We start from the raw sequence: 27,751 nt of genomic DNA on the forward strand, positions 1-27,751 counted from the left end.
TTTAAGGTGTAACATACATATATTCTACAATAATTTAACATATCAACAAGATATATGTGTGGCGCGGCCGGCGACGGCGGCGGGGCGGTCCTCGATGCTGAGGTCGGACGTGGCGCGATGGAGCACGTCGCAGGCGGCGACGCGCCCCGCCGGGGCCTAGAGGTAGGGGCTGGTGTCCTGGTAGTCGTCGTCGCTGTCCGAGCCGTCGTCGGTCAGCTGGCGCTGTGAGGACGCTTCCTCGTCCCCAGCACGTTCAGAGCCCGATGCATCTGTGAGACAACAAACAGTACACGGTAAGCATCTATAAGTAACTAGTTCCAATGTGGTTCTGAATCAAAAACCATGCATGAACTAAGACAGAACTTACTACATTTGTACAAAGCTCAAAAGATTGCAACTATTGATGTTAGTTCCCCCTGCCAAATGCAGTAAGGGTTTTGGATCATGGGCATGATAAATGCTTTTCTGTACAGTAATTCAAATCCATGCAATGTTATCAGCAACACTAGCTTTGAAGTACATTTTTCATTAAAACTGTTGTTTAAATTGTTTTAGTCACAATTTCAGCGCAGTGACACGGATGCTTTTTTTTATCAACGTCATACGGGCGTTATCAGTGTGCGTCAAGCTAGCGGCCTCAAAAAAAAATGGGCACGAAAAAATAATTTGACCATACCAAAAAATAGTACTCTTATTGAAAAAAATAGTACCTGTTGTAAAAAAATTAGTACCATCACGGTTCTGGATTTATAGCCATGTTTTATTGCACTTGCTAGCTTGACGGTGAGCGAAATTTGGCGAGAGTTAACGACAAGGTCTTTCGCTTTGATTTAAACGCCAAAAAATAGTACCGAAATAGTACTCACCCCCTGCAAAATACCGAAATGAGTACTTCAACGGTTCCAAAGTTATAAAGGCAGTTCTTTGATCCCGCTAGCTTGACGTTTTGAAAATACCTATTATCTGGGGAACGCTTGCATACTTCAGTATGTAACTAATGTCAATAAACTCGTATGAAATAGTACTTCCTACCATCATAATTTTGATCCGATTCTCTTTGTAGAAATATGTTAAAAAATCATCATAACCTATGCCATACATTTGTTGTTGATACAGTCACGTAGACAATTACATAACCTCACAATTTATTCGTAAGTATTGCCATCGCCAGTATTGCCATTTTGGAGGTCTACCCTACCATTTCTTTGCACTTCAGAGTGTTGCTATTACAAAAAATTGCTATTGCATACACCCATATGCAATAATTTTAATAAAAAATGGCTGCATGGGTCTAGTTCTTATTGAAAACAATCTGTGATTTTAATACATCATGTTTTATTTTATAATTTATACCTTCATGTTCAATTTGTTACGGATCGAAGTGTTTGTTAATAAACAATTTGCAGTATTTGTAGAATAACTCAAAGAGTTTCAACAATGATATTACTTTCATCTGACAACCCTGGCACTTCACCAATTTTTACCCAAAAATGGGGAAAAAATACTAAAATCTGACAACATTCTTCTTGAGCATGTGTTATAATTTTGTTCGCGACTGTACCTGTCTTGATAAATGTATGACATAGGTTATAATGACTTTTTGACATATTTCTACAAAGAGAATCAGGTCCAAATTATGATGGTAGGGAGTACTATTTCATACGAGTTTATTGACATTAGTTACAAACTGAAGTATGCAAGCGTTCCCTAGATAATAGGTATTTTCAAAACGTCAAGCTAGCGGGATCAAAGAACTGCCTTTATAACTTTGGAACCGTTGAAGTACTCATTTCGGTATTTTGCAGGGGGTGAGTACTATTTCGGTACTATTTTTTGGCGTTTAAATCAAAGCGAAAGACCTTGTCGTTAACTCTCGCCAAATTTCGCTCACCGTCAAGCTAGCAAGTGCAATAAAACATGGCTATAAATCCAGAACCGTGATGGTACTAATTTTTTTACAACAGGTACTATTTTTTTCAATAAGAGTACTATTTTTTGGTATGGTCAAATTATTTTTTCGTGCCCATTTTTTTTTTGAGGCCGCTAGCTTGACGCACACCGTTATCACATAACCAAGTTTACAACAACTTAATCATTATCATTTGTTAGTAATTTAATCAATAGTTGTGTCATTCGTGAACCATAGGAACACACTAAAATTGTGCAAACAAAAAACACATTACCATAAGAAATGTTTCTAGTTTCCATTACTAACAACAAATTAATATCCATATACAATAAAATCAAATAAGTAAGAGCTAGAGTGCAAGTGCAAAGAAAATATTAATTAAGAATGTGAGGTGCGGTGTGAGTAAGGCGGTGTGCTCAACAAAATACAAGCAGTGCATAATTACCCAGTTACCTGCTTGGGGCTCCCATAGCGTTTCGTATCGCCGCGACTTGGGCGGCGGCGGCGACGCCGATCCTCTGTTGACAAAAATGTGAAATGTTATAATGAAATCATCACATATTTGACTTAAAATACGTGAAATTATTTATTTTATTTGCAACATCGTCGAGAAGAGGATTGAAGTGAAAAATGAAATAAGACTTCTCAAAGCTCCCATTGATTTTTTATATTTATGAAAATGGTCATTATTGAATCGTCTCAGAGATTAAAACAACTTGTAGCCATTTTTAATACGTGTTCTAAAAATACGTACTAGAAACCTTATGACGTTAATTTGTATTAAGAACATACCTATGAGTAGGTGAATGTGAGTCTCCGTTCTCGCTGGGCGGCGGGCTGGCGCGCGGCGACGGCGGCTGCGACAGCGCCTGCATGAGCCGGCCCTTGGACTCGTTCCATATGCTGGACAGGCGCCCGTCGGGGCCGAATAGGAGTAAGAACGCGTCGATCAACTCCCGGGACTTCTCCTCCCACTTGGTTAGAATGTCCACTCGCTTCTCACCTATGTTTGTCATTACCTGTAACGAATAGGGGAATTTTATGTGAGTTTTGCTTTGGGAACTGCTTATAATGGGGAGCCATATAGGCGAAATATAAAAGAATGGAGTGCTCTATTTTGCTCAACTGGCAACACTCCTTATAACCAAATTTAAAATATAATTTCTGATCAATTATAAGTAGGCAAAAACCAGTTTGTTTAGCTATAGCTAATACAACAGATTTTTGTAATAAGTAGATGAAGGTCGTCTTTTATATCGTAAAATCCTTGAAATGAATGAAAATTGGGAATGAGGTCTCTCATTACTTTTTATTCTCTTGGAAACAAATAGCTTTGTGGGACAAATATTTTTCTAGTTGTAAGTGTCAATGGAATTAAGATAATGTGAACTCCTTTATATTTAAGTAAATACTTACATATTAAGTAGTAAGTATTGAATAAAATACGAAATCTGTGTTCGATCATCTTATAACACCTACAATCTTTATTGGTACTACAATGGAGTGAATACCAGGACACCACCAGGTTTGCCGAGGTTGGTTATCCACCTCACAACCCACACGATAGAAGAGAAGAATGGAGTGGGAGTGAATTTACGTTACTAAATTACGAATAACATAACATATGATATAGCTCACGACTATATATCCAAATAGGGTAGTCAAAGGTACATAAATCGCAAGATGAACTAAGAACCCACACCTCACCCAGCTTTCTGTTAGAACAACGCCAGACGCCAACCAACGCGCTTTCTGTTAAACTACAAATACGCACCTTCTTGCCTTTGTCCTTGAGCTCGTCCATTTTGTTCTGCAACCGGAACTTCTTCTCGTTAAGGAAGGATACGTTGAGCTCCTTGGCCGAGTACCCGCGCGCCAGGTTCCGCCGCACGTAGATGTCGTAGTCGCGCACTATCCGCGCCACTATGTCAGACGTTGACACGCCTGCAACAACAACACGCATTGCGTTATTACACAAATAACACATAACTTACAATACACTCGCGCTCGTCACGACAACATGCAGCCACTTTTGATGAGTACTAATGTATATGACTATCCGTATGATGTGGGTGATACAGATCAATGTTATCATCTCCCTAGCATTAACCCGTTTTCACAGGGTCCGCTTAGCTAACCTGAAGATTTGATAGGTCAGGTTTTTTACAGAAGCGACTGCCTGTCTGACCCTCCAACCCGCGAACAGATCAATGTGTTGTAGGCAAAGTCAAAGAGGGATTAGAAATCGTTTATTCTGTATTAAATATAAATAGAGACCGAAGTTATTAACAAAAATGTATTGAGTAATGAATGGCGGAACTGCTCTAGGTAAGCAAAATGTCATTGCCTACTCTAGCTGGAGCCCAGTTTAGAAAAATTACACAAAGAGAGGTCGCAATCGTCCTTTCCAAAAAGATTGCCTATCATTCTTACCTAACCTAACGCGTAATTGCGAGCGAGATACAGTCCGTACGCTCTCGCCCTTACTCCTTAGCGATTTATGGCCATTTAAGACTGAAGCGTAGTATTATTTCTTATTCTATGACTGAAGTAGACTCAGAAGGGTTGAGATTCGCGGAGAGGGCGAGAGAGTTGTTCGAATCCTCACATAAAATAATGTGGCAACACTAGATTTAAGTTTTTTAATTTGACCACAAGATGGCGATTTTAACACTCTTTACTTAAACTCTGCTTACTCACTCAACATGGTAACTATAATATTATTAAATACAGTCCAAATTTAACTTTTATGTGCAATTTCATTTAAATAACTCCAGCTCCGCATAAGAGTTACCGTTCTACTTGTACGTAGTATCTTAAAACGATAACAGGAGGGTTGCGAGTTGTCTTAACGATGACTTATATTTATAGAATTCATTATAATCTAGTAAAACATTGTATATGAAAATTTCTAAACATATCGTTTACGAGAAGTATAATGTTTGCTCGTTACATTGCTAACGTTTTAAATCCTTATTATAAACATTCACAACTGGGAATCTTCCACTGTTTAGCTTAGCTGTAAATTGTTATTTTAAAATTACTCGTAAAGCGATGTTAAATTCTCATAATTGCTTACAACAAAACTACTACAGTAATGATTTAATGACTGAGAACTTTGGCTTCTTTTATTATTTCTTTATTTATTTTATGAAAATCTTTTGATTTTGATTCGCTTCCTTATATTTATTCATAACGAGAACAAGTGAGTGAATCAATAAGCTATTTTGCACCCTTATCGAAACGTTAAAACGAAAGATTTCTATTGAATTTGTATGGTATGTCACCAATAAAGACGACATCATTCAAGTGGTCAACCATTGAACTCACTGTGTTTAAAAAATTGAAAATAAGTCAAAAAGAAAAGTGAGATTGATTTTAGATCATCTGAGACAGGCTTGTATCTCTAGATTAGCGTTTTATAATTTATCTATCTCACAGGAAATAGACATAGCAACTGATAGATATACCAGTAGTCCCGCCGTCTAAATCATTACGTTTGATTTCACAACGTTAGCTAGCAATGTTCTACTAATGAAACGCGCACAATATCGCATACTGGGAACTAATTATGGCGCGCATTCACCGCGTAACACATTTAGTTTCTACCATTATTAGTGTCACTAGAGCCATATACCATGACTACATTCGAATGTTGTAAGCCTTGACAAACTAGCCATATTAGGCGGTTCTATTAGGGAGCTCATAAATAGCTTATCCTGTTAATAGACAGAAAAGCCGCAAGAGGAAAATGGGAAATAATTTTGTTTTCCCCGAGAAACGTTTTTAGTAACCGCGGTATTTCAATGATATGTGTTAAATAAGCAATCTTTTCCTTCAAACATTATTAGGTAAGCGCTGATTCATAACTCATAAGTCATGTCGTAACACTTGTAACGCTTCATGTTGAATTTGAAACAAAAGAATTTTAAAATTATTCTTTTGTATTCGAATATAAACTAACAAGTTGAAGCTACACTGTATTGACGGGTAATGTGACTCGTTTCAGAGACATAAAGTTAAGGTTACGTGAGATAAGCCGAATACCTAAGAGATAACGAAATTGAGGTGCCAAGGTGACCTAAGTCTGAGCGCGATGGAATCGATAACAAACGAACTTTCTCCTCCACCTACGCTATGGGACTATTGATTTCCGTATCGTGAAATAGACCCTGATTTAAATAATCAATGTTATAAGATCACGACTACATTCCCAAGTAGGGTAGTCAGAGGTACCTATAGTCGTCGTATGATAAACTATACCCGCTTTTCACTCTGCTTTATTAGACCAACACAGTCGAAAGCCAACTGTTGTAATTGTTCTAATTTGAGATTATAAATTGTACTCAATATAAATAAATGACTTAGAAGTGCAAGTCCGGTACCTGAGGATCTACCAGGGTTTTCCCCGTTTGAGAGAAGTTTTGGCTTGTGGTTTGAAAGACTATGGAGCCCGAGCTTGAGTAAGTAAACGAATATACCTCCAGTATGTGCGGTAAAAAAACATTTTTTACAGACTGGCGAACCTTGTGCCAGGTTGGCGACTTGGTGAAAGCACCAAACTAACAAATCACAATACAAAGACACAGAAGAAGATAACTGGGTAGGCCTTTTGTTCACACATAAAATTGGAGTTCATAACACGTTGCCCATATGTAACATCAACAGTAAATCACCCCTGGGCATCACCTGTGGGGACACATTCACAGATGATCAGGGGGGTCAAAAAGGCTACATCGAAGCAATTCATCTAAAAAAGCAATATTGCAATTTGACATTAGCGCATATAAAAGTAAGTTTGCAATGCACACAAATGTCAAATAGGTAGCAATATTACTTTTTTTAGATGAATTGCTTCGATGTGACATTTTAACCACTTTTATTAACCCCTTATATTTTAATGCCTTTACATTAGATAGTATTCATTACCGAGTATTTCTATTCTTTATTATTTTATTACTTTTTATGTTCAGTCTGTTTGTTAGTTTTATGCTGATGTTATGTGTGTCTATGTAATTTTTATATTGTACTGTGTGGCGTCCTACAATAATAAATGCATCTTTCTTTCTATACATAAAAAATATATAGTAAATTGCCTTAGTGACTGTTTCCTATTTTTGGTGCAATGAAGTATATATTCGTATTTGTAAAGTAAAAGTACCTTCCGTCCTCTGCGTGGCGACGAACATGTCTTTGGCCTTGATCATGGCGTAGGTGTCCTCGCAGTCCTCGGTGGTGTACGGGATGTCGTCGTGCGCCACGAAGTCAATCTTGTGCTTCTCCAGGAACTCCTCATCGTACTCCCACGGCGCGTCTTTCACTACCTGCACAATCAACGACATTGTTATGTAATCTTCTTCCATCGTGTGGTGTGTTATTATTGAGACGCCAAACGCCCCTGACATGATTCATGTAACGACTACTTACAACAGTAAGTAGTAACCGGAACCCAGCTGCAATTTCCTAACCAACCATCGCTCACAAACTGATTTTTGGGATACGTCCCCACCGGGATTCGTACCCGGGACCTCCGGATCGTGAGCCCAACACTCAAACACTGGACCACGGAGACCGACGGAGGATGTATACTAATTATATTTTACTATAGTGAAAAACATCATCATTCCGTCCTTTTCCCGCTCTAAGTGGGGCCGGAACAACTTGTATTCCTCTTCCATCCTCTCACCATCTGTCACTCGTCATCTCGGGGGTTTAAAAAGGCCAGATCGAAGCAATTCATCTAAAAAAGCACTATTGCAATTTGACATTTGCTCATATAAAAATGCAAACAAATGTCAAATAGCAATAAGGCCTTTTTCATACCCCACTACTCTCACCTTTCACACACAAATCATTCACACCACACCACACCATCATCACATGCCCATACCATGCTAAACTGTAGCTCCTCAATTTCTCAGTGACCGGCGCTATTTTCAGCCTCTCTTAAATACTAGTAAAAAACAATACTTTATAACTTTTTTTCCGCAATGCTGTTCCAATGCGGCTTATCGGACAGTTTAAGAGCCTCCACTTCACTCAAGAGCTGTCATCTCAGCCTAGCTAGCTTGCACTACATACGTGCGTTAAATAACCGAGACCTACTTTTTGCATTTTAAGCATTTAAAATGCATAACATAAAAAGCCTATAGTATATGCGTCTAGGCCTGTGTCCAGCAGTGGGATGTAAATAAGCTGTTTATGTTATATATATGCGTCTTATTGTTCGATACAGGTCTCCTTTTATAAGAGGGGTACGGAGCATACTCCATTGTGGTGTGGAAGAGCTTTCGAAATATTTTGTTTTTAAATGTATGTGTAGGCCGCCTACGCCGCCGCCTCTTTCTATTTCTCTTTTGTTTTGTAATTCCTGTTTGTGCAATAAAGTATTTGTTATGTTATGTTAATTGAAGGGCAATAAATAATAAGTATTTATGCAGGACCTAATCTACATACATCTCGAAGGACGGACGGACACAGCATATATTATAAGTTCGTTTAACTTATTGCAAAGGACAAAGGTAAATGGAAATATAATTGAATAACGTTCGTACAACTAAAATAAAATGAATGTTGCGAGACACCCTGTACGTAGGCTATTATTCTCTTAAATTAAGCATTCTCTTAAAGACACTCCAATGTGACTTGTGGTTTTGTTTACCGCAGTAGTGATTACGGGCATAAATCTTATGAATAAGAAGTACATAAACTCAACTAACTAAAATAATCAGTTTCCAATAACGTTCATTCCTTTTAGCTTCCATGAAAGGCGTAAATCATTAACCTACTTGTGAGTACTGAAATACAGATTCAAAAATTTACCAAACTAAAACAGTAACTTTTGTAAAACAATACAATTGAATGTCAATTGCGTGTCGTTCCACGTGACTTTTCCAACAATATTTCGGGGCTCGAATACTCGGCCTTTAAGTTATTCTTGGAGTTACTTTCAGAGCCCAGCTGAACTATCTAAATATCAACACGCCAGTCTGTGATATTCTCGGCCGGTTATTTTAGGCTGCAGTAAAAGTTAACTGAATATTATAGGTAGGACGCGGTACATTTGGATTGCCTAAATAAGTTCATAACAAAATGTTTTTGGTAACATAAGTTTCTAAAGATCGCGATGGATGTGAACTTGCTTTCTGTTGACCTCAATAGTTTGTTATGTATACTTATGTATTTCGAAGGTTTTTTGAAGCGGGAAGCTATGCAGTTCTTATTTCATGCACTTTACCACTGCGACTCATCCTGCGACCTGTAAGATCTATTGTGATCACAGCCATAGAATAAGGAATAATATGTACTACGTATAGAACGGCAACTCTCTGCTCCCCACCAGCGTCTGAGCTAGGTTTACATCACACCCCGTCGAACATACCTCGGTAGTTAAGACTTGTATCGTATGGCATCAGATGTCACACACACAGATGCGCGTACGATAACCTCAATGTATAGTGTCTGTGTAAAACGAGGTTGTTTGTATGAAGTGTCCGGGGTGTGTCACAGCCCTATGCTATTCATATTTTGAAGGTTTACATTATGACGTGATGTGTCTCTCTACCTAATCCTTATCATCCCATACCCAAGCCCTATAATTTTTAAGAGACTTCGAAAGAGGAATGTCCTGTGTTTTCTTCATGTTTGTAATTTGTATTTTCCGTTTTTGGTCACGCTTGACACCACTGGGCAAGGATATACCGTGTAAATCCGTAATTGTATATTATTAAAAGTTATCACTACATTAACATCTTGGTTTAAAGTACATACTTAAAGTTACCATGCTTACGAAAGATAAAATCTTTATGAGTATGAAAACCATACCTAACTTTGAAAAATGTTTTTTTGAATTAAGCCTCGTATTGTAAGATTTTCGCTTGTGTTTGACGATCATGTTATCAAAGAAAGTAATTAAATCAAATATCTAATAAAACACGCTCGCTAACTCGCTTAGAGAATGCTCTATCATTAAGCCCTAATTGTAGACAAACTTGCCAATAAATTACCATTTAAAATTTAAATGAAATGGTTCATGGCTTGTCACCCAGCATACCTCTAGAACATTCAAAACCACTTGACTGTAAATGTACAATTTACTGTCGTACCTACTCATTATTTCCTAACGCCCGCCTAGGTCCAGTCACGGGAACCACGTCACATAACTTGTGTGAGGTATGCGCCGCATGTTTTATGTTTAAACTAGTTATTATTGTTGTTACATACCTCATCTACATATCTGCAATGGCGGACGGCCTCGTATCGCTCGTCTTCTGTCATAACTGTGCGCCCCTTGCGGCTGTGTGTGAGATCGTCGTTGCATACTGGAAAATAAATAAAAAGCGGTAAATAAACGTCACATAATCAGTGATGTGCCGTTCCCGGGAATGGGAATGGAATGTACACTTTGGGAAGGTGGCCGGCAGTAAAAAGGCGCAAAACTTTTGTAAAAAGACCTTATTTAAGTAACCTTTAGACAGATAAGACCAGACTACGGGAATTAATAATTTAAAAAAGAAAAACAGTAAAGGGTTTTTACAACGGGAATATTTCCACTTTGGGGGCATTCCTAGGAACGGCATATAACTGCAGATAATACTGATGTAACAATAAAGTAGGGATCCCTTGTCAAACTTTACGGGTAAAAAATTCGCCTTTCTTGTTTGTTAGTCGGGACAGATCGCAGTAAGATTGAGGGGCTCTTGGTCCCTACCATTTATATTACCCACGACTACCTCGGTTAAGGGAATTATTATTTCGGTATTTTTTTTTCGCGCTCCTACATTCCAAGCTCTGAATTAATAGGTTCAATAAACAAAATAGCGGATTGCAACTCATCACACCTTGCATGAAGTTGCATGTCGTAGAGTGCATGACTAGAAGTCAATCATGAGATCACAAACTATTTAACATAACTGATATATTATTTTAATTGTACCCGACGGTTGCCAACTGAAGACTACAATGCATAATTAATACTTATTTATTTATTCATAAGGTATAAATACCATGAGTTATCTGCGAGGTATTTTGTGATGGATACCTATACCTAACTTATGCCTCTGTCTCCGTACAATACTAATAATGAACAAGGTTTTATGTAGATATATAAAATTGGTTTTTAAATACTGATGCGTGTCATGAAGTAAGATTTTACGTGATCACCTTATAAATCCCACTATTAGGTACAGATAATGTACGCGTTTAGATTGCATGGTAAGAAGTTTTTTTGGATGGATACAGAGGCGGAACGGGGTAGGTTTCGGGCCGAGAATATTTTCTAGTTTGGATGCGTACGTCTTCTCAGAAATTACACGTGCGCTAATACATCTCATCTACTCGAAAGAAGAAGCCGTGCGCTATCATACCAACTCATGCAACGCCCGCGGTACTGCGTCTGTGTGGAAAGCTTGATATCGGGGGCAATGAGTAAGACATTTATTTGGTTTATCCTCCCGCAAAACCCGGAAGATTCGATAACAAACATAGATAAAGCTTTTGGAACGTACAAAGGTCTAGTTCATTCAAACAGGTATGATTCATCACAATCTGGGGTAAAGGTCGTCACGCTACTAGCTACCGACTGTATTTCTAGGTTAGTATTTATACCGATTTTATGTTTTTTTAATTCGTTTCGATTGTTTAGTTCCGTAGGTACTTACGTCTTATTTATTTGTGCACTCGAGGTTTGTTTAGGTAGTTCCAACTCAATAGTCACTTCTTATCAAGTAGGAATGCTAGGTATTTTCCTTAAAAAAACATTTCAACAAACTTGTTACAAAGTAGAGCAATGACTATTGAGATGACTGATCATGACTTCATCCTTGATCCTAATTATAAAGCCACAGAAGTATCAAAACATCTATAAGGGTTATCTCAATCAAAACGTGTGTTAATATTGAAACTTAATTGCTTCTTAGCTGTATAGATATATAGATACTATGTGAGACAACACGTGATAGATAATCGATAATATGAATTAAAATCATACGACGCCTGTTAACCAATAATTTTACTGCAAATTTACGTACGTCTAATCATTTAGATAGGTCTATCTATAATAGATTAGACCGTATTTAGCGATTGCGTTGTTTACCAATTTTGTTGTTAAATAGATTAGTCTGGCTACAACAGGACAATTATAGTAGCTATATACTTGATGAGGTGTTTAAAGCTAGCGTTTTGACACTCACTTCGTGTCTGATGATGTAATCTCTAAGTAGGCTAGACATTAGCTTAATTGCCTACCACAGCCCACTGCTCTGTTGACTATGAGTGCCTCTTCTAAAGACAGAATAATTACAACTAGGCAAGCAGACAAGATTGTCACGCAGAGACATATCCCGGACACTTCATACAAAACACCTCGTTTTACACAGACACTACACATCGACGTTATTGTAGACGCGCATCTGTGTGTGTGACGTCTGACGCCCGTATTGAAGACTAAAGTAAGACGGGTGGAGATGAGGTAAACCTAGCACAGCCGCTGGAGGGGAGCGAAGAATTACCGTTCTATATGTAATATTATTCTTTTTCTATGGCTGAGGTACCTAAGCAGGCAGAATTAGGCTGAATGTACACTTGTTTTTGTTTTATTTAATCATCAAATATGTAAATCACTGTTAGAAATCGTATAAAAGTAGTCCAGTCAGATGCCAATACATATTACGTCTCTCCCGCCAAATTGCCCATTCGTCAACCTTCCGATTCTAGACATTCCAATCAATAAATCCATACTTTATCATATAATTTACCTACGTTTATGATCAAATTTACTATCAAACTTTCAATACCTTTACGGTACGTAACATACAATGTCATTAATGTTATCAGGTCTAGGTAAATCACTCAGGTTAGATAACATTTCTTTCCTTCCTTTGCTAATTCCTCTCTTCAGTAATATTTTACATTACTGACTGTTTACTATTTACGTAAGTTGGAAATGAATGCCGGTTAAACATTGTTATCTTTAAATTTTTTACCAATCACGGCGAAGAAAACAGGAGGGTTATGTCTTTCACCGCTATGTCGTTATGTATGTATGTATGTACTTCTAAACCATTTTATCAGATTTTAACAAATGGGGTCTCACTAGGAGCGTTATAGGCTATGTGGCGCAGTAATTGCATTGTGGCGCGCTCTAGAAGACAAACTAACGAAGTTAAAATAAATTCAAGGTCCTATACCGTGTTTGGTACCAAATGAAAGGGCTGAATTAACACATTTCAAAAATAATAAGTAGACAATTTGTTTATTGCATATACCTAACTATTGTTTGCGAATCTTAGGACAGATTGACTGCACCGACACCGACGATGATGTCAAAGTTACAAAATATGGATGTATTTACCCTGAACTTTTTCCTCCCTGAACTTAGATAAATCGTGCATATAAGACCACGTTGGCATTCAGAGTACGTGTTTCTACTACAAACATGTTTAATATAATAAGATATTGTCTGGTGACGTCCTGACATACGACACGGGAAGTACTTCGTGCAAAATTACAATCAAAATTAATTTACGCTAGTTATACTGCCCATAATTACCATTATGAACTCGAAAGAACAATGTCCAAGGGTAACGGATAGTGGGACTTTTACGTCACACACATCCACCTTAACACAATTTAGTCAATTAACCTGTTGGTCGCAGGCCTTAGACTTCGCGCGTATGACAGCGTAGGTATTTAAAAACAGAGAAATGCGGAAACTTGATAAATTATTATTATGGTCAACGACGTGTTATTGTGACTTCCTGCCCTAATTAACATTATTCGTACCAGGCGGGTGTTATACACCCTTATCTTTACGCTAAGTGCTAGGTCACACTAATCTAATGAACTTATGCACTTGTAATGGCTGTTGGTACAACAATTGCTTCTGTAACTCAATAGGGTTTTTGACTGGGTCAAAGATAAATTATAAATTAATAGAAGCGAGTCTGATATAATCAAAAATTAATTTTTTACTTTTCGACTTATTTTCGAATTTTATTTATGAATTAAGTAACAATGAGTATGCCGCTTTTATTGATGACATCACATCACATCACAGGACAGTATTTCGATACAAAGAAACTTTAAAGAAAATTTTCATTTTGGCGTTTCATAAAAAGTATCTGTATCCATTTGACTAAGTTTATTTCCATCTACTACTTATATTGCATTTTTATGTATCCTACCTAGCATTCGTAGTCATAGTAATGCTTTGCACAACAAAATTGGATTCAATAAATTCCCGCTAATCGATTAGATTTGAAGCTAGAGGGATGCCCCTACACACGGCGCCTCGCCTAAACCTACTGGGGGAAAGTACGTTGAGTAGCTTAACTTAAGCAAACACTTGCTCTTAGTGTGGATTAACGGTAGCACATTGAATGTACTATCCCATTATTCTGTCAAGTACTGAATGCTATTCGACGAGACATATATGCAGTAAATCATATTATGAAAATCAAGGTATACAGTAGGCACTAATACTAACCTCCGACTATAAGGTAAACATTAGGGAAGACAGTCTTGGCCTGCATTAGTTGCCGCGCGTGTCCCTGGTGGAACATGTCGTAGATGCCGTCCGAGTACACGCGCACCTTGCGGCCCGCCGACCCCGCCAGCGCGGCTGCGCGCGATATCCGACCGTAGCATACGCGCTCGCGCTCCGCTATCGCTGTCGCGTCGCCGCTGAATGGCGCCGCTGTGCATAGCGACTGGAACAATGGAAATACATGTCTTACATTTATTTTATTTAAAACACAGTATATACATGCTGATTTATTCAGCAAGGAATTATGTTTATTCCACAAAGCGAGCTTCCTCACCACGCACTCGGATATCGACGTCTGTCATAAGTCATTACTTCATAAAAGTCTAATCTTCTTCTATCGTGTGGGTTGTGAGGAGGAAAGTCTCATAATACATGTTGTGAGGATTAGTAAAAAAGTACATTTAGGTTGTGATCTAACAAATCAAATCAAATCGAATCATCATTTGTTTGTTCGCATACGGACTTAAATTCCTAAACTTATCGACTTGGAATAGATTTAACTTGTTCACGCAGGGGTAATCTGAAGCAAGTAGCCTACGCGACAGAAGAAAAAAAACTGTTCCTGTCTAAGAAATTCCCGGGTCTTTTCCCTTTTGTAAAGGGAAAGTTCTCCTGCCTCTAGTGAGAGCTAGAACTATGTTGGTATTTGGTAGATATAAGTTACGTGCATCATGTAGGCCAAACCAAATGCGGCTTTGTACAAGACGATGAATGACGATGAATTATTTCTAGCTTATAGCGGTTTCCTTCCCCTTAACATAATTTCTATGTTTAAAAGGGGAAGTTTATTCCTATTATTATTTCTGACATTACAAATCTATATTTACATGATGTTGTTTTTACATTTCATAATTATTTTTCATGACTGTCGGAATTTTCGAAAAGTCCAATTTTAGATTTAAAGTCGTTGATCTACCGGACTGAAGACAGTATAGCGATACAGCTATAGATTTCGACATTGTGGTGATTCGTTCAAGTGCTCATGTCCTTCAAAAACGCGGTACTAATCGCCGGGTTTCCTACTGGCGTCAGCTTCTATTTAGAGCAATACGCGCTCCATGATACAACACATTGTTATGCTTAATATGGCGAACTTATCGTCATCACCGTCCATTATTGTTACTTGAGTGTCTTAATTTAAAAATAATAGGAAAATTCATTGGAAATGGAATGATAAATGTAATGAATGTAGAGTTGATAATACAGTACAATAAAGGTTATAGTTCAACAAGTGATATGAATTATACGAAAGTCACGAGGATTTATCGGCATTTCATGTCCACACTGTTGAACTATGAGAATCTCCTGCGTCTCACGTGCCATAATGATTGCCCACGTAGCCAAATAGTATTTGTTTTACGAGAATCCAACGTGTATTTATAGATAGCATTAATTAACATTTCTCAGATAACGAGATGAGGCCTCTGAATAGCTGCCGGCGAGCATTGTAACACACGTGATTGTGTCTTACTTGTAAGTTTCATAAGTCGTGATTTGATAGTGGTTCAGAAATAGGAGCGCGCAAATATGCGGTTTTTTGCAACATTCGCTGCGGCCTCATGACGTGACGTAAACAGAGACAAGGTAACGTATCCAGTGCGATTGTTTACGTAGTCAGCAAATGAAACGTGCGTCCACATTCCACTTACAAAATGCAACCTTTATAAACGTCATACAATGACATCAATTTTTACCTTCGTCATACGAGAATCCAGTCGATTTGGGTGCAAAGGTGGAATTTTTTGCCGTGACGGCATTAAAACTGCTATTTACACAATCGCCAATGACCATTGATGCCACACAATACCTCTTGTCCTATTTTCAATTCACGAGCGCCATACAATAGAAAGCAATGAAGATTATGGAATAGTATGCAAGTTCTCTAACCTTTAGAAATCTACAAACAGACCGTATATTTATAATGTTTATAGCCTTGGTACGGCATATCTACTAAAAAAAGAAAAGCCATTTACTGCGCTTTGAATCCGTTCGCCAAACGCGGAAACTCGAAGGGGAGGTTTCCTTTCATCGTTTAATTACTATGCAGATGTGTCTATTTTAAGAACGTTGAACTGTGACAGGTTTGGATTTGTAATCGTGTGGCGGGTCAAGGTTCAGGGCTGGTGCTTTTATGATAATGAGGTGGCGTGATGTGTGACGTAGCGGCGCAGGCGTCGTCGCCGGGCACACTATCGAGCGTCCGGGTCGCACACACGGATCCTATTCGTGAATGAATCGCCAATATGTTCCTACTGAACTAACTGAACCGTATTGTGAATCACCTAGCGTCACCACATCAGTAACGTGCGATAAAGTATTTGTCTTACAGCGCACTAGGTATAACGTAATCATATAAATCTAGCTAAACTATAAAGAATTTAAGGCAATAATTACGTATTGCAGTCAAAACTTTCCATAAAAATTAGGTTTACGTGTTAAAATTATTCTCTTCCGTTAGCTGTCTGTAGTTATACTTATAGTTAAAATAGTTCTCTAGAATAAAATTAACCTCATTTTATTTGGGTTTATTCATTTTATTTAGGTATTATTATCTATAAAATATACTTTTTGTTTATAGATGAACCATACATTGTAAGTATGACACAGAGGCCTGATATGATAATACAGATGCACACACCAGATGCACAATGATAAAACCGTTGAAATTATATTCATTTATACAAGGATGCGGATTGTCCTTTATGAATTTATAAGCTGTAAATAATTTCAATTGCTGCATGAAAAATCTGCGGACAAGCAAGCGTCGACCTTGCAGGGGTCGCGATAATAACGAATACGACGGCTGTGCATAATTTTATGTCTTCACATGAGAAAGAGGTAATAAGCAATAATTCAAGAGCGTAAAGATCAAGGACCACTGACAACAGCACCATCCTTATACGAAGCATAGATTGTTAAAGATATGTGATTCGGAAATACTTCGAAGATATTTAAGCGCGTAATTAAGAACTTACTAGCAATAAAATTGATATAATTTATTTCATAACAACCTGCATACAATCTATCAAATGAATGGAATAATCCGCCGCTAATTCGCAACGGAAAGGTTTCCGCTAGACGTAAACAAACAATGTCTTACAGTTCTCGAATGATGTTTAAATTGAAGAAGGATGAAAAAATTAAACACTATGTATGATTCGTGTCGACCTCCAATTTTTTTCTTGTTTTGTTTCATGTTCCTCGCAGGTAGGTAAAAAAGTCACCCGGAAACAATTAAGTGAAAAATTTAACCTGTGCAGTGGCGCCATTTTCCATGCTCGCGTACGGTCCACGATGCCGAGAAAACAATCTTTCACGGCAGTTTATTGCTGCCCACATATCGTATAAATGAAAATGCGATAAGGCACTTAAAAGAAGCAATAACTGTTATATTGCCTTTTGTTTTCCTACATGACGAAGAAAAGTATTCATTACATCTGTAGTGTAAAAGGTTTAGCTGAAAGAGTCAGATGGACAGTGCGTTAGCATGGGCTAAGACGCACAGGTGACAAGATGACGCATTTCCATGTAGGGTATCTAAAGCTTTCGGTAAACACGTAAAAATTGATTTAACAGGAAAATCCAAATGTTATACTGATAAGCAAGCGTACAAACTCAATAGTCTTCTCAAAAACGTCAGAGTGGTGACTCAATGAAGTTTTGACTCACAAACGTTAGAAAAGGGACGTCGTACGTAAATGTTAATGGAGTGTTATCTAACGAAGATCCTTGTTCACAACGTCAGCTGTGACAGAATTTAGTAATACGAGCGGATGTAGTCCGACTTAGGCATTGTTCAAACACTGGTTTTGGCATACTCATAGTAACAAACAGATAAAAACGATAACCCGTAATCGTAGGGGCCAAGTCGACCACGAGTTGCCATTATGTTCTTAGAGCAACAAACAATAACTAAACTTCTGGGAAATGAATTATCAGTGTTCTACTTTTTTATGATGCAATTACCTATTCGTAGGCCACGCGTGCGTCAGAACACGGAATAAAAGTGGATCGATAGAAACTACAAGTAATGTACTCGGGAGAAAACCTTTAATGTAAAACTACTTCTGATCCACGAACATTTTGGCGATTAGGTAATGGCTTGCAACTCTAATTTTAGGCCACCATTCTATCAGATGATCTATTATTCTCATATACAATGAGATTTGGATTATTCAAACTCCTTCGCGAAGTCATTATTCCTTTTATAAGGGATTATAAGGCAGCCTTATAAAGATATAATCCTTTATAGAATATACGTCGACCAAACTAGGACGTATGTAGAGCACAACATTGTACTCATATTTGTAAAGCAAAAACTTAGCAAGTTGAATGGTAAACATCCTAACAGAGCTATATTTTTCTGTTACTCAACCTAGTTATACATGCAGCAACTATGGACATTGTGACGATTGAACGCTTGCCGTCATTGGGTAGTCACTATTCACTAATCAGTTAATCGGATGATTTCTAAGGCAATACAGTAAAAGTAGATAGCCGATAGTAAAAAGTACTAATTACAAATAATTATGTAGATAATTTGGTGAAAACATTTAGTACAAAAAGCCTAATTGGAAAATTAATTCCGTTGGATATTTTACAACCTTCAAGAAAACTGCCGAATGTTTTAGTTAATTAATAAAATAAAAACCAAGTTGTTATTATTATTGTCTTCACTGTAGACGTCAGTTAATCAGCAAAAAAATGTAACCTCTCTGGCCGATCACGCGATAGGCGCGTGGAAACAACGGGCCGCGGCGCCGTGCGGCGCCGCCCGGCTAGCAATTAATAAACCACCATATTTGCTGACAGAATATCATATGAATGTGCCATAACACACCATCACGCCATTTTAAAGTTGATCGATAAAATGCAGACAGTTTGGCGTGGAGACATAAAAGCAGAACCTTCACTCTCCACTGCACACCTTAATAACTACTTCAATGGCGAAATATGTGTCAGCACAACAATTTCGCCCTTCACTTCCGGATAATAGTATTGATAATCGATTGTACTTGAACTCATTCTCTTTTTATTGTGGTCAGGTAAGATTTATACGTAATCTTAACACCTGGACGGAACCGGCTCGGTTGGCGGCTGAATTTAACGTCAGCGTCAGACTGACTTAATGTTAATGCTAATGAGACCCGCAAAATGAATTGCAAGGTTCACCGGCGTCGGCGTACGTACGCGCTGAATAATCTCGAAGGATCAGATTGCTGTCTGTCGCTACACCCACTGACTGCCTTTAAACCAAACCTCTTGCTGCAACATATAGAAGAGAATGTCTTCATGTCAAGCCTGTCAGTCATTGTTGTTTCAGATCACTGTTTCAAGGATGCTATTGCTTCATATCATGTGAGATATTTTATGAATTGACTGCGGCTATAAACTGCAAACTTGTTTCACAGTTTTCATGATAAATGACAATATTTGTTTTATGAAACTGTTTGTTTTTGTGACGACAACGGTGGCGTGCGTCAAATTATATATGCTGTGTACACTGAATACATGCGTGCCAGGCTGGCACCAGCTGGTTTGGATTGAGTCGTCTTCGGCGGGCCACGGTCGATAATGATGCGGCACACGTGAGACAGCTCCTCCACTAGTCCCCTTAACCTCACACAGGATTGTTTATGCCTTTATATATTGCCGTAATGATCGTGTTCACGAATTAGGTATCTACTTCATCTGTTGCTGCTTTACAATTTCTGCCGAGGTCATAATTACCTAGGCATTGTACACGAAAGTAGTCTGGACATAAAGATATTTATCTTTTTATTCATAGCTTGAATCGTGCAGTGCATATAACGGTTAGACTTTACAGTTAGTCATCTATCTACATTAATTTGCGTTCAAGTGTTACTAAAGAAGTTTATCAAATTAATGAGCATTTCTAAGAGACTTTCCAAGTGTTAAAAATCGTACCTCATGTGGGTAGAAGTACTTTCACTCATGTCCGCAGCGTAGAGAATGTTGTTTGCATAGCTGTCAGGTGTTCAGCATTTTCTAATTCAACTACAAACACGCCTATATTAACACTCGACAATATGGAAAACGCAAGGGATTTTGGGATCTCAAACGTTTCGTTCATTCCGCCTTCTTATTGATTGTTTAAGAGTGAAGCTTATGTGTTATCCTTGAAAGCGAATTTGCACTTATTGTTATCCTAATTTATTTGGAATTCCACTTCGCAAGTTTTTGCAAGCCGGCGTTCACTTCCAGTACGTATGTTTACTATTTAGAAATCAATGATATAACGTCAAATGACTTACGGGTAATTCTACGGGTGTGGGTTCCGGTTTAGTGTATCCATTCTTCCTGTATCCATTGAGGCCATTGGCTTCCAACTTGAGGTGACCGTGCCCGTTGGTGAGCGTCGTGGTCACCGTCAGCGCTGACATCATCGACATACACTTCGACTACTTCCGACCAATATAAACTAACACTTCTTTAAATTGTCAATTATTATTTAAAAGCTATACTGTTCTTCGCATCCTTATAAATAAAAAATATTTCAAAATATATAACTAGAATTTTTCTAAACTGTTTTTTTTTTCACGATTTTTGACAATTAATGTCATAGATTATTTTTTCACAAATGTAACTGGTCTGTTTGGAGGGAAAGAAACCAGTATGAGCAGTAGAAATCGTTGTTTTTATTGACGAGTGCAACAACGTGCGTGCTCTGCGAAGAGAGGATCGCGACTGAATTAAACCAATATAAACGGAGGAGGAATCGGTGCGAGGAATGTACCGAGGAGGGGGCCGGCGGGTGAGGCGAGGGGAGCGAAGCGGTGGCGCGACGTCGACGTGGAGGCTTGTCTGACACGCGACGCGCCACGAGCCGCCCCGAGGGGAGCGCGCCCGACTGCCCGATCGTCGGCCGCCGGCGACCGGCGTGGCGCACTCGGACTCTTGTTCGTCCGGCCGGTAAGTATATAAGACTTACACACGATATATAAATGCAACACTACGTAATATTTCATACTATCTATTTTTTAGAAAACAAAAACAGACGTTATGATCAGATGCAGGCGACAGATAATCTGCCTTGTTAAAACCAATGATATTATTGGCAAAGACATGATATCCACACAGAAATTAACGAAGCCCCTATTTAGATGGAGTTTGCTCTTCGCCAGGTGGCTGAGTAACTGGATGGGAAGACCCAGAGATCGGGTTCAGTGGTGAGTCTTGGGAGAGTCCTAATGTATGATGTCGAGCAGTGGACTAGAATAAACTTCCTGTGCTGATCACGTCGTTTATGACACTGTCAAACTGGTCTAACACAACCACCTGGTTTGATCACCTGTCACGAAACAAGCCTGCATGTAGCCGCAGCTTAAAAAGTTACTTTGGACCTAACATTTAATCCTTATATCCGGATACTGCAACATGTATCAAGTAGTGCTGCTGCCATGTTGCCAAATCACCGCACATCAAATTGATTACGCTGTATTGACACAACATCGTACGATTTCGATAAAAGTATTAAAAACATATTACCAGCCTTATCACAACATGTGACAAGTGGAATGGAGTACATAGTGACTAAGAGATAATGTAATAAATAACTTAATTACGGTTAAAGCACTTGTAGCCATCGTGAATCAGTAGCATGTTTTAATTCACAGAGATGTCATTTCAAGTCCAGAACTAAACAAGTAAGTCCATTTATTATTTAAAACTGATATAATTAATATAATAATAGTATTAACGATAGCGTTGATTAACATTTATGTGTATTTGCATAGGCCGTTATGAATAATTGTCCACATTATCACAATATTTGTTTCTTTGCTGATGTCTTATGATTATGACGCCAGTGATGACGCTCGAACTGGTATTTAAATTACCACAGATTAATCATCTTACTACTTGTACGGTACTTATCGGTTATTGGAAGCCGACACGGCTAATGTATTTAAACAATTACATAATTAAGCTTTAAAATAGGAACCATTTTACGTAGACTTATATAATATTTCGCGGATGCAAGCAGTCAAACGTAATACTTGTAGTGTTATCTTATCTGTCCATCAATTTGAAAACACAAATATTGTCTGTGTTAACATCTAATAACTATTTTACAGGCAGATCTGAGTGAGTAAGATAACTTGCAGGAACAATAATGACTGTACCACGTAAGACGTTGGTTATAACATCCACATTCTTTCACCTTTCATAATCGTGTTGTTGTTGAAAACTAGTGTTCATGCAGAATGATAGAGTTCATCCGTCTATCTATCTGGACAAGTTGTCATATTGGCAATGTGCCAGGAATTATATCTTTGATCATCCTTCATTCCCAGAGTTTTATTGCTGGAAATCGACTTTATTTTCTTTTTTGTTGCTTACGCGTATTTACATCACACGTGATCAGCACATTTATTACAAGTGATAAGATAGGTATCTATTGTAGATTTCGCTACATCGTTCTTAACACCTACATCGATTTGAGGCAGTGCAATACGTATTTCACTTGCAAATAACTGTTGAAATGTAGGTTATCAAATAACAATCAGATTTCATTGCGTTTTATGATACCTAATAGATTAAGACTTAAATCGAAAAGAAGCGTGATGGATGACGTTTGCCTGGTAATAAAAACCTGCACGTAACACAAAATATGTTTTTAATAGTAATAGGTATTTATAAGAATAGGAATTCCCTGTAGTCTACGGTTTCTAACTAATGAGTGTGTGACAGAATGAAGGCAACGACCGGCCCACTAACCGATATGTGGCGCCAGATCCGAGTGGATTGTGGACGAGATGTGCGGTGTTGCCAATAAACAGAATAGGTACCACTGCGCTACTGATATTGTAGGCGCAACTCGCCCGAAATAACTGTACCTATATAATACGCACGCGGTATCTGCGAATGTTGTAATTAGTAATCGTCAGATAAGATAGCAGAATCACCCACTCGATCACTCAGGGGAGCACCTAATAGATAACATGAATTTCGGAAACGCGGGAACTAGGTATTTAAGATACCGTGTCAAGCGCACTGAGTTAAGGTCCAATATGACCAGTGACGATTCGGGTCTAAATGAGTCATATCGTCAGATGCAATTCTATTAGCGTTGATGATTGTCGTTTACGTTTATGATTCAGACCTATTAAGCACAGTAATTTACTGAGTTTTCCTAATGTAAAGGGTTTAAAATAAAGTTAATTTGTACAAAACACTATAAACAGCATGTGGTGGCTAATGGGGCTGGCGCATGGCGGTCTCATTAATGAAATGACGAACGCGAACAAGTTCATTTTCACCTATAAGTCGATCGATAGCGCCTGGCACCGGCATGTGAGAGTTCGAGCATATACCTACCTATGCTATAGCTACAAATGTATAAACAGTGGATTATGAAAATGTATTACTAGCTTCATACACTATTTTATAGGTAAAAACTCGCAATTTATTCGAATTTTTTTTTTTTCAAAGATTTTCAAATCTTTTTTTTCCACTTTATGTCATGCTGGTATTTCTTTAGTGTGACAAGCTTGATATATTTCAGAAAGATTGATGATGTAATGTACTGAAAGGACTTCAGTCTCATAGATATCGTTCGTTACATTTTGATGCTAGAGTCTCAAGGAGCCTCGTTTAGTCATATGAGGTCTGCGAGCATCTACGCTAGTCAGTAGGCAGTACACGTCTCGGGTCGCGTGGTCAGCGATCACGCCACGGACATAGTTGGCACCCGGCCCGCGGTATTGATTACTTGGCTTTCGTTTTCATACCCACTCAACATTACGCGTGTTGTCGAAAAAACGTGCTCCATTTCAGCCTGTTGAAGGCCTTTACTTCACAGTTTTTCATAATCTCACGCTTCGCGGGCGAATACAAGCTCATACTATCTTTACCATGAATGTAACTACAGACCTCTTAAAACATCTAGAGGAAGAAAAGTGCCATTCTACATCCCGCCTGCGTCTATTCTGGCAACACATGGGAAAACATGTTTACTTATTCATTTCGTAGAAAATAAATTAGTATTTTATTAGTAAACAGAGTTACAATAACACAGGTAGCACGACAAATGCGTTGTAAGAGTAAGAAACGTCAAGTTGCAAGTAACAGGATGAAAGGCTTTGGCACACTAAAAGCAGGTCTGAAGCAGCCCAGTTTAAGTTGTAATACAATAAACTTAAAGTGCGTTACGTTAAAAACTGTATAGCACTGCAGTTGGGTGCGCCAGGTTTTACACGAAAAAAACATCGAAATAATGCGTAAATTTTTTTTTATATTTTTTTTTAAATAATATGTGCTCGCATTTGACCACAATCTTACCTGATGGTAAGTGACGATGTGGTCACGCTTAAATAAATAATAATAAGGTGGATCAGGCCTAGCAAACGCCTATTCACTCTAGCCTTGAAGGCTCTCAGATAGGCTTTCTTACTCTTATATGATTTCAAAGACAAATATTACAGAAACACAACATTGTGGGGAGAATATTGCACGGAAATGAAATGTGACTCCTGAACGCGTGTGTATTGTAACTGCTCCTGCCCTGCTTTTGGTGTGCCGAAGTCTTTACTGCAATCCTATTATAAGACAATGCAACTAGCACAATGACCTCACTTCCAGCCAATCATTGCTGGAAAGGTATTATAGGTAATCCAATTCTTATAGCACACATATATACTACATAGTAGAGGGCGGAAGGTATTATCATTCTTTCATACTTATATAACCTTAACATAAACATACAAAAAAGAAATTAAAGACATAATATTACAAATCTTTTGAAAGTTCATGTAATTACTTAAGATCCTATAATGAACCACTAATATATTTTGTGTATTAGTAGGTTTGCTAAAACATATTTTTGTGTTCGTCTGGTAGTATAAAACATGGTAGCAATCATTCATAATACCACCTACCCATGTACAAGTTTGCTACTTTATAATAATATTTAGTAGATGTCCGGCTTGATGAGGTAGATCATTTGAGTAGATATCAAAATTCACACAAGGGAGGAGGAGGAATCATATTTACCCATGCCATATTCACATTATGTTATCATATCAAATATTTTTACTTAACCTTATTTCTTATATCAGATATTAATTTCAAGGAAATCTAGAAATGTTTAGGAGACTTGATATCTGATAGCATTTTCAAATTAAAGTAGATACTCAAAATGCTGATAATAACTAAGATAGTACAAAACATTTTACAAGGTCTTGGGGTTGAAAATATAAATAGAAAATTCAAATCCAGAACAAAACTATTAACATTATAGGTACTATTCTATGAATGATAACAATGTTTTTTTTTCTACTAGCTTTTGATTTTGTACTGCACACAGCATGCTGAATTAATGAAAATGAAATGAATTTATTTTATGTCAGAAAATTTCCGATGAATGAAGCATAACATAAATAAACCTGTTAAAACATTTTTTTATGATTCAGATGTATGTTACTCATAAACCAGAAAGTTTGAACAATGAAACAGTTGATTCAGTGCAGCTAATTATTAAATAAAAATATCCTCTATTCACCAACTTTTTAATTTTGTTAATCTTCTCTATATCTATATACAGTTATGTTAATGACATTGTAACGTAAACTTTTCCACGATTCTGAGTTGATATCTTGTATTGGGCTGTCCTAGGACATAGGCCTTCTCCTTATTGCATTGTTGACCTGCTCCATCCCTGTGATAGGTCATCTTCCCACCTTTTAATTGGTGCAGCTACTTACTTACATCAGCAATGTTGTTGAAGTGCATATTCAAAGAACAGATGGATATAATAGAATCAAAACATAACCTATATCAGTGTTGCATACTGATTAAACATTGCAGTTGCAAGGTTTCTTTAAGAACTACTTAACTTATTATGGGTATGATTGTTATTAGTAAGGCATGTTAGTGGTGTGGTACTTACCGGCAGGCATTGCGGCAGCTGCGCGCTGGTGCCCGCGGCGCTGGCGATGCTGGCGACGCTTGCGACGCTCGTGTCGCTGGCGTCGCTGCCATTCAGACCCTCGCCACCGCCCGCCTCCAACGCGGCATTCATTTCCTCACTGGTCTGCCGAAGCCTCTTGCGAGACATTATCACATGGCACGCCGGCGACGCGCTTCGGTAACTTCCCCCCGACTACGACACACAACGCTTCGCTACTAAATATCCCTCCTCCCTGTCAATTGTCCAATCTTAACGATAGGTCCAGAAAATGATGACGTCGCGGAGATTCCTATTACTCAACCGTATCGTGATTAGAAACAGGTCATCACGTACAATTCAAGTACAGACCTTCATACACTTGACAGTGTATAACTATTTTAATATATTATTCTTTTATAAAACAGATTGTCGGAAGGAAATTAATTGATATTGTAACTATCTGTATAGTGCAATATTTATTTAAAAATTTAAATGTTTGTTTCGGCCGTGATAAAATGACGAAATAGCACATTTGATTCGATTAAATTGACAAGTTTGACAACTTCTTTTTTAAACTAGAGGTTGGCGATTATGAGATATACTACTGGATTCATTCGATTATAAAGGTGTTTCGATAAATTTCGATTAATGCCATTAGTAACGAGGGACTTTCCAGGCTACGTTCCCCAAAAATAATATAGATGGTACTATCCAGATTTAACGTGATTTTTACCTATTTTCTCATTGCTCGGGGGCATAATTATTCAAATGTAATGGCAGAAACATATATAAAAATAGCGAGTGAAAGAGCGTGAAATACATTTTCTGAACGAATTTTATGGCAATGAATATGGACACAAATTAGTATTGTAAGTTGTATGTAACACAAATTAGTAAGAACAAACAAATTAATTAGTATTTTTTCATCGATTATCCGTATTTATTTGATTATGTCTCAGATTATGTAGACATGAAATCGCTCACCTCTATTTTTTTTTCTTTTACCCATTTAAGGGACAGGGGCTTTTTGGCGGGAGGCGGGAACGGGACAGTTGCTTTCTTCATTGAATGATCTAAATAATTAATACGAAGTGGTGTTTTGTGGTTAATGATCGCATTAAGTTAGTCGGAAGACATTCGCGAGTGTTATTATATTGGAGTATTCAATAAACAAAGTGTATCTGCCTATTTTCGCTTCGTGTCAGGAAGCCGCTTCATAACTCAAAAGTTTATGCGGACTTTTGAGTTAATTCGTTTGGGGTTCGGAGTAGGAGTCTACTCCGAGGGTGGGGGCTTAGGTTTCATCATCATCACCTTTCATCATTTCATTAATCATCAAGAAAAAAAATACGTCAGACATGGCTGTATGGGCATAGTTCCCTTTGCCTTA

The 27,751-nt window shown here is 37.9% G+C and overlaps 1 protein-coding gene and 1 long non-coding RNA gene across 5 annotated transcripts; one reads left to right on the plus strand and one right to left on the minus strand.

The window, feature by feature from the left end:
- On the minus strand, nt 1-26,529 carry LOC126381918 (choline-phosphate cytidylyltransferase B-like). 4 transcript variants are annotated; one of them, XM_050031489.1, is made up of 8 exons: nt 26,362-26,529; nt 14,394-14,616; nt 10,133-10,230; nt 7,071-7,233; nt 3,684-3,853; nt 2,702-2,928; nt 2,363-2,427; nt 1-269 (listed from the first exon to the last, which is right to left on the minus strand). In XM_050031489.1, exons 1-8 carry the CDS (start codon nt 26,527-26,529, stop codon nt 157-159), a joined length of 1,227 nt encoding a protein of 408 aa, XP_049887446.1. In that variant the 3' UTR covers nt 1-156. The 4 variants fall into 4 exon arrangements, with proteins under 4 accessions (XP_049887446.1, XP_049887448.1, XP_049887449.1 ...); XM_050031491.1 differs by having other exon boundaries at nt 2,355-2,427; XM_050031492.1 differs by lacking the exon at nt 26,362-26,529 and adding an exon at nt 20,729-21,216 and having other exon boundaries at nt 2,355-2,427.
- LOC126381924 (uncharacterized) lies at nt 21,229-27,270 on the plus strand. Its single transcript, XR_007569000.1, has 4 exons — nt 21,229-21,386; nt 21,599-21,643; nt 22,091-22,120; nt 26,368-27,270. It is a non-coding gene; the product is annotated as an uncharacterized LOC126381924 (long non-coding RNA).
- Nucleotides 27,271-27,751: the final 481 nt, after the last annotated feature.

This window comes from Pectinophora gossypiella, chromosome 3 (genome assembly GCF_024362695.1).
Source record: "Pectinophora gossypiella chromosome 3, ilPecGoss1.1, whole genome shotgun sequence".
NCBI lineage: Eukaryota > Metazoa > Arthropoda > Insecta > Lepidoptera > Gelechiidae > Pectinophora > Pectinophora gossypiella.

Excerpts from the sequence above, each read along its gene's own strand:
- LOC126381918 (XM_050031489.1), bottom strand. The coding sequence starts at position 26,529 with ATGTCTCGCAAGAGGCTTCGGCAGACCAGTGAGGAAATGAATGCCGCG. Across the intron at positions 3,854-7,070 it reads CGCCACGCAGAGGACGGAAG|GCGTGTCAACGTCTGACATA; the intron begins GTACTTTTACTT and ends TTGTTGTTGCAG. Across the intron at positions 2,929-3,683 it reads TCAAGGACAAAGGCAAGAAG|GTAATGACAAACATAGGTGA; the intron begins GTGCGTATTTGT and ends TATTCGTTACAG.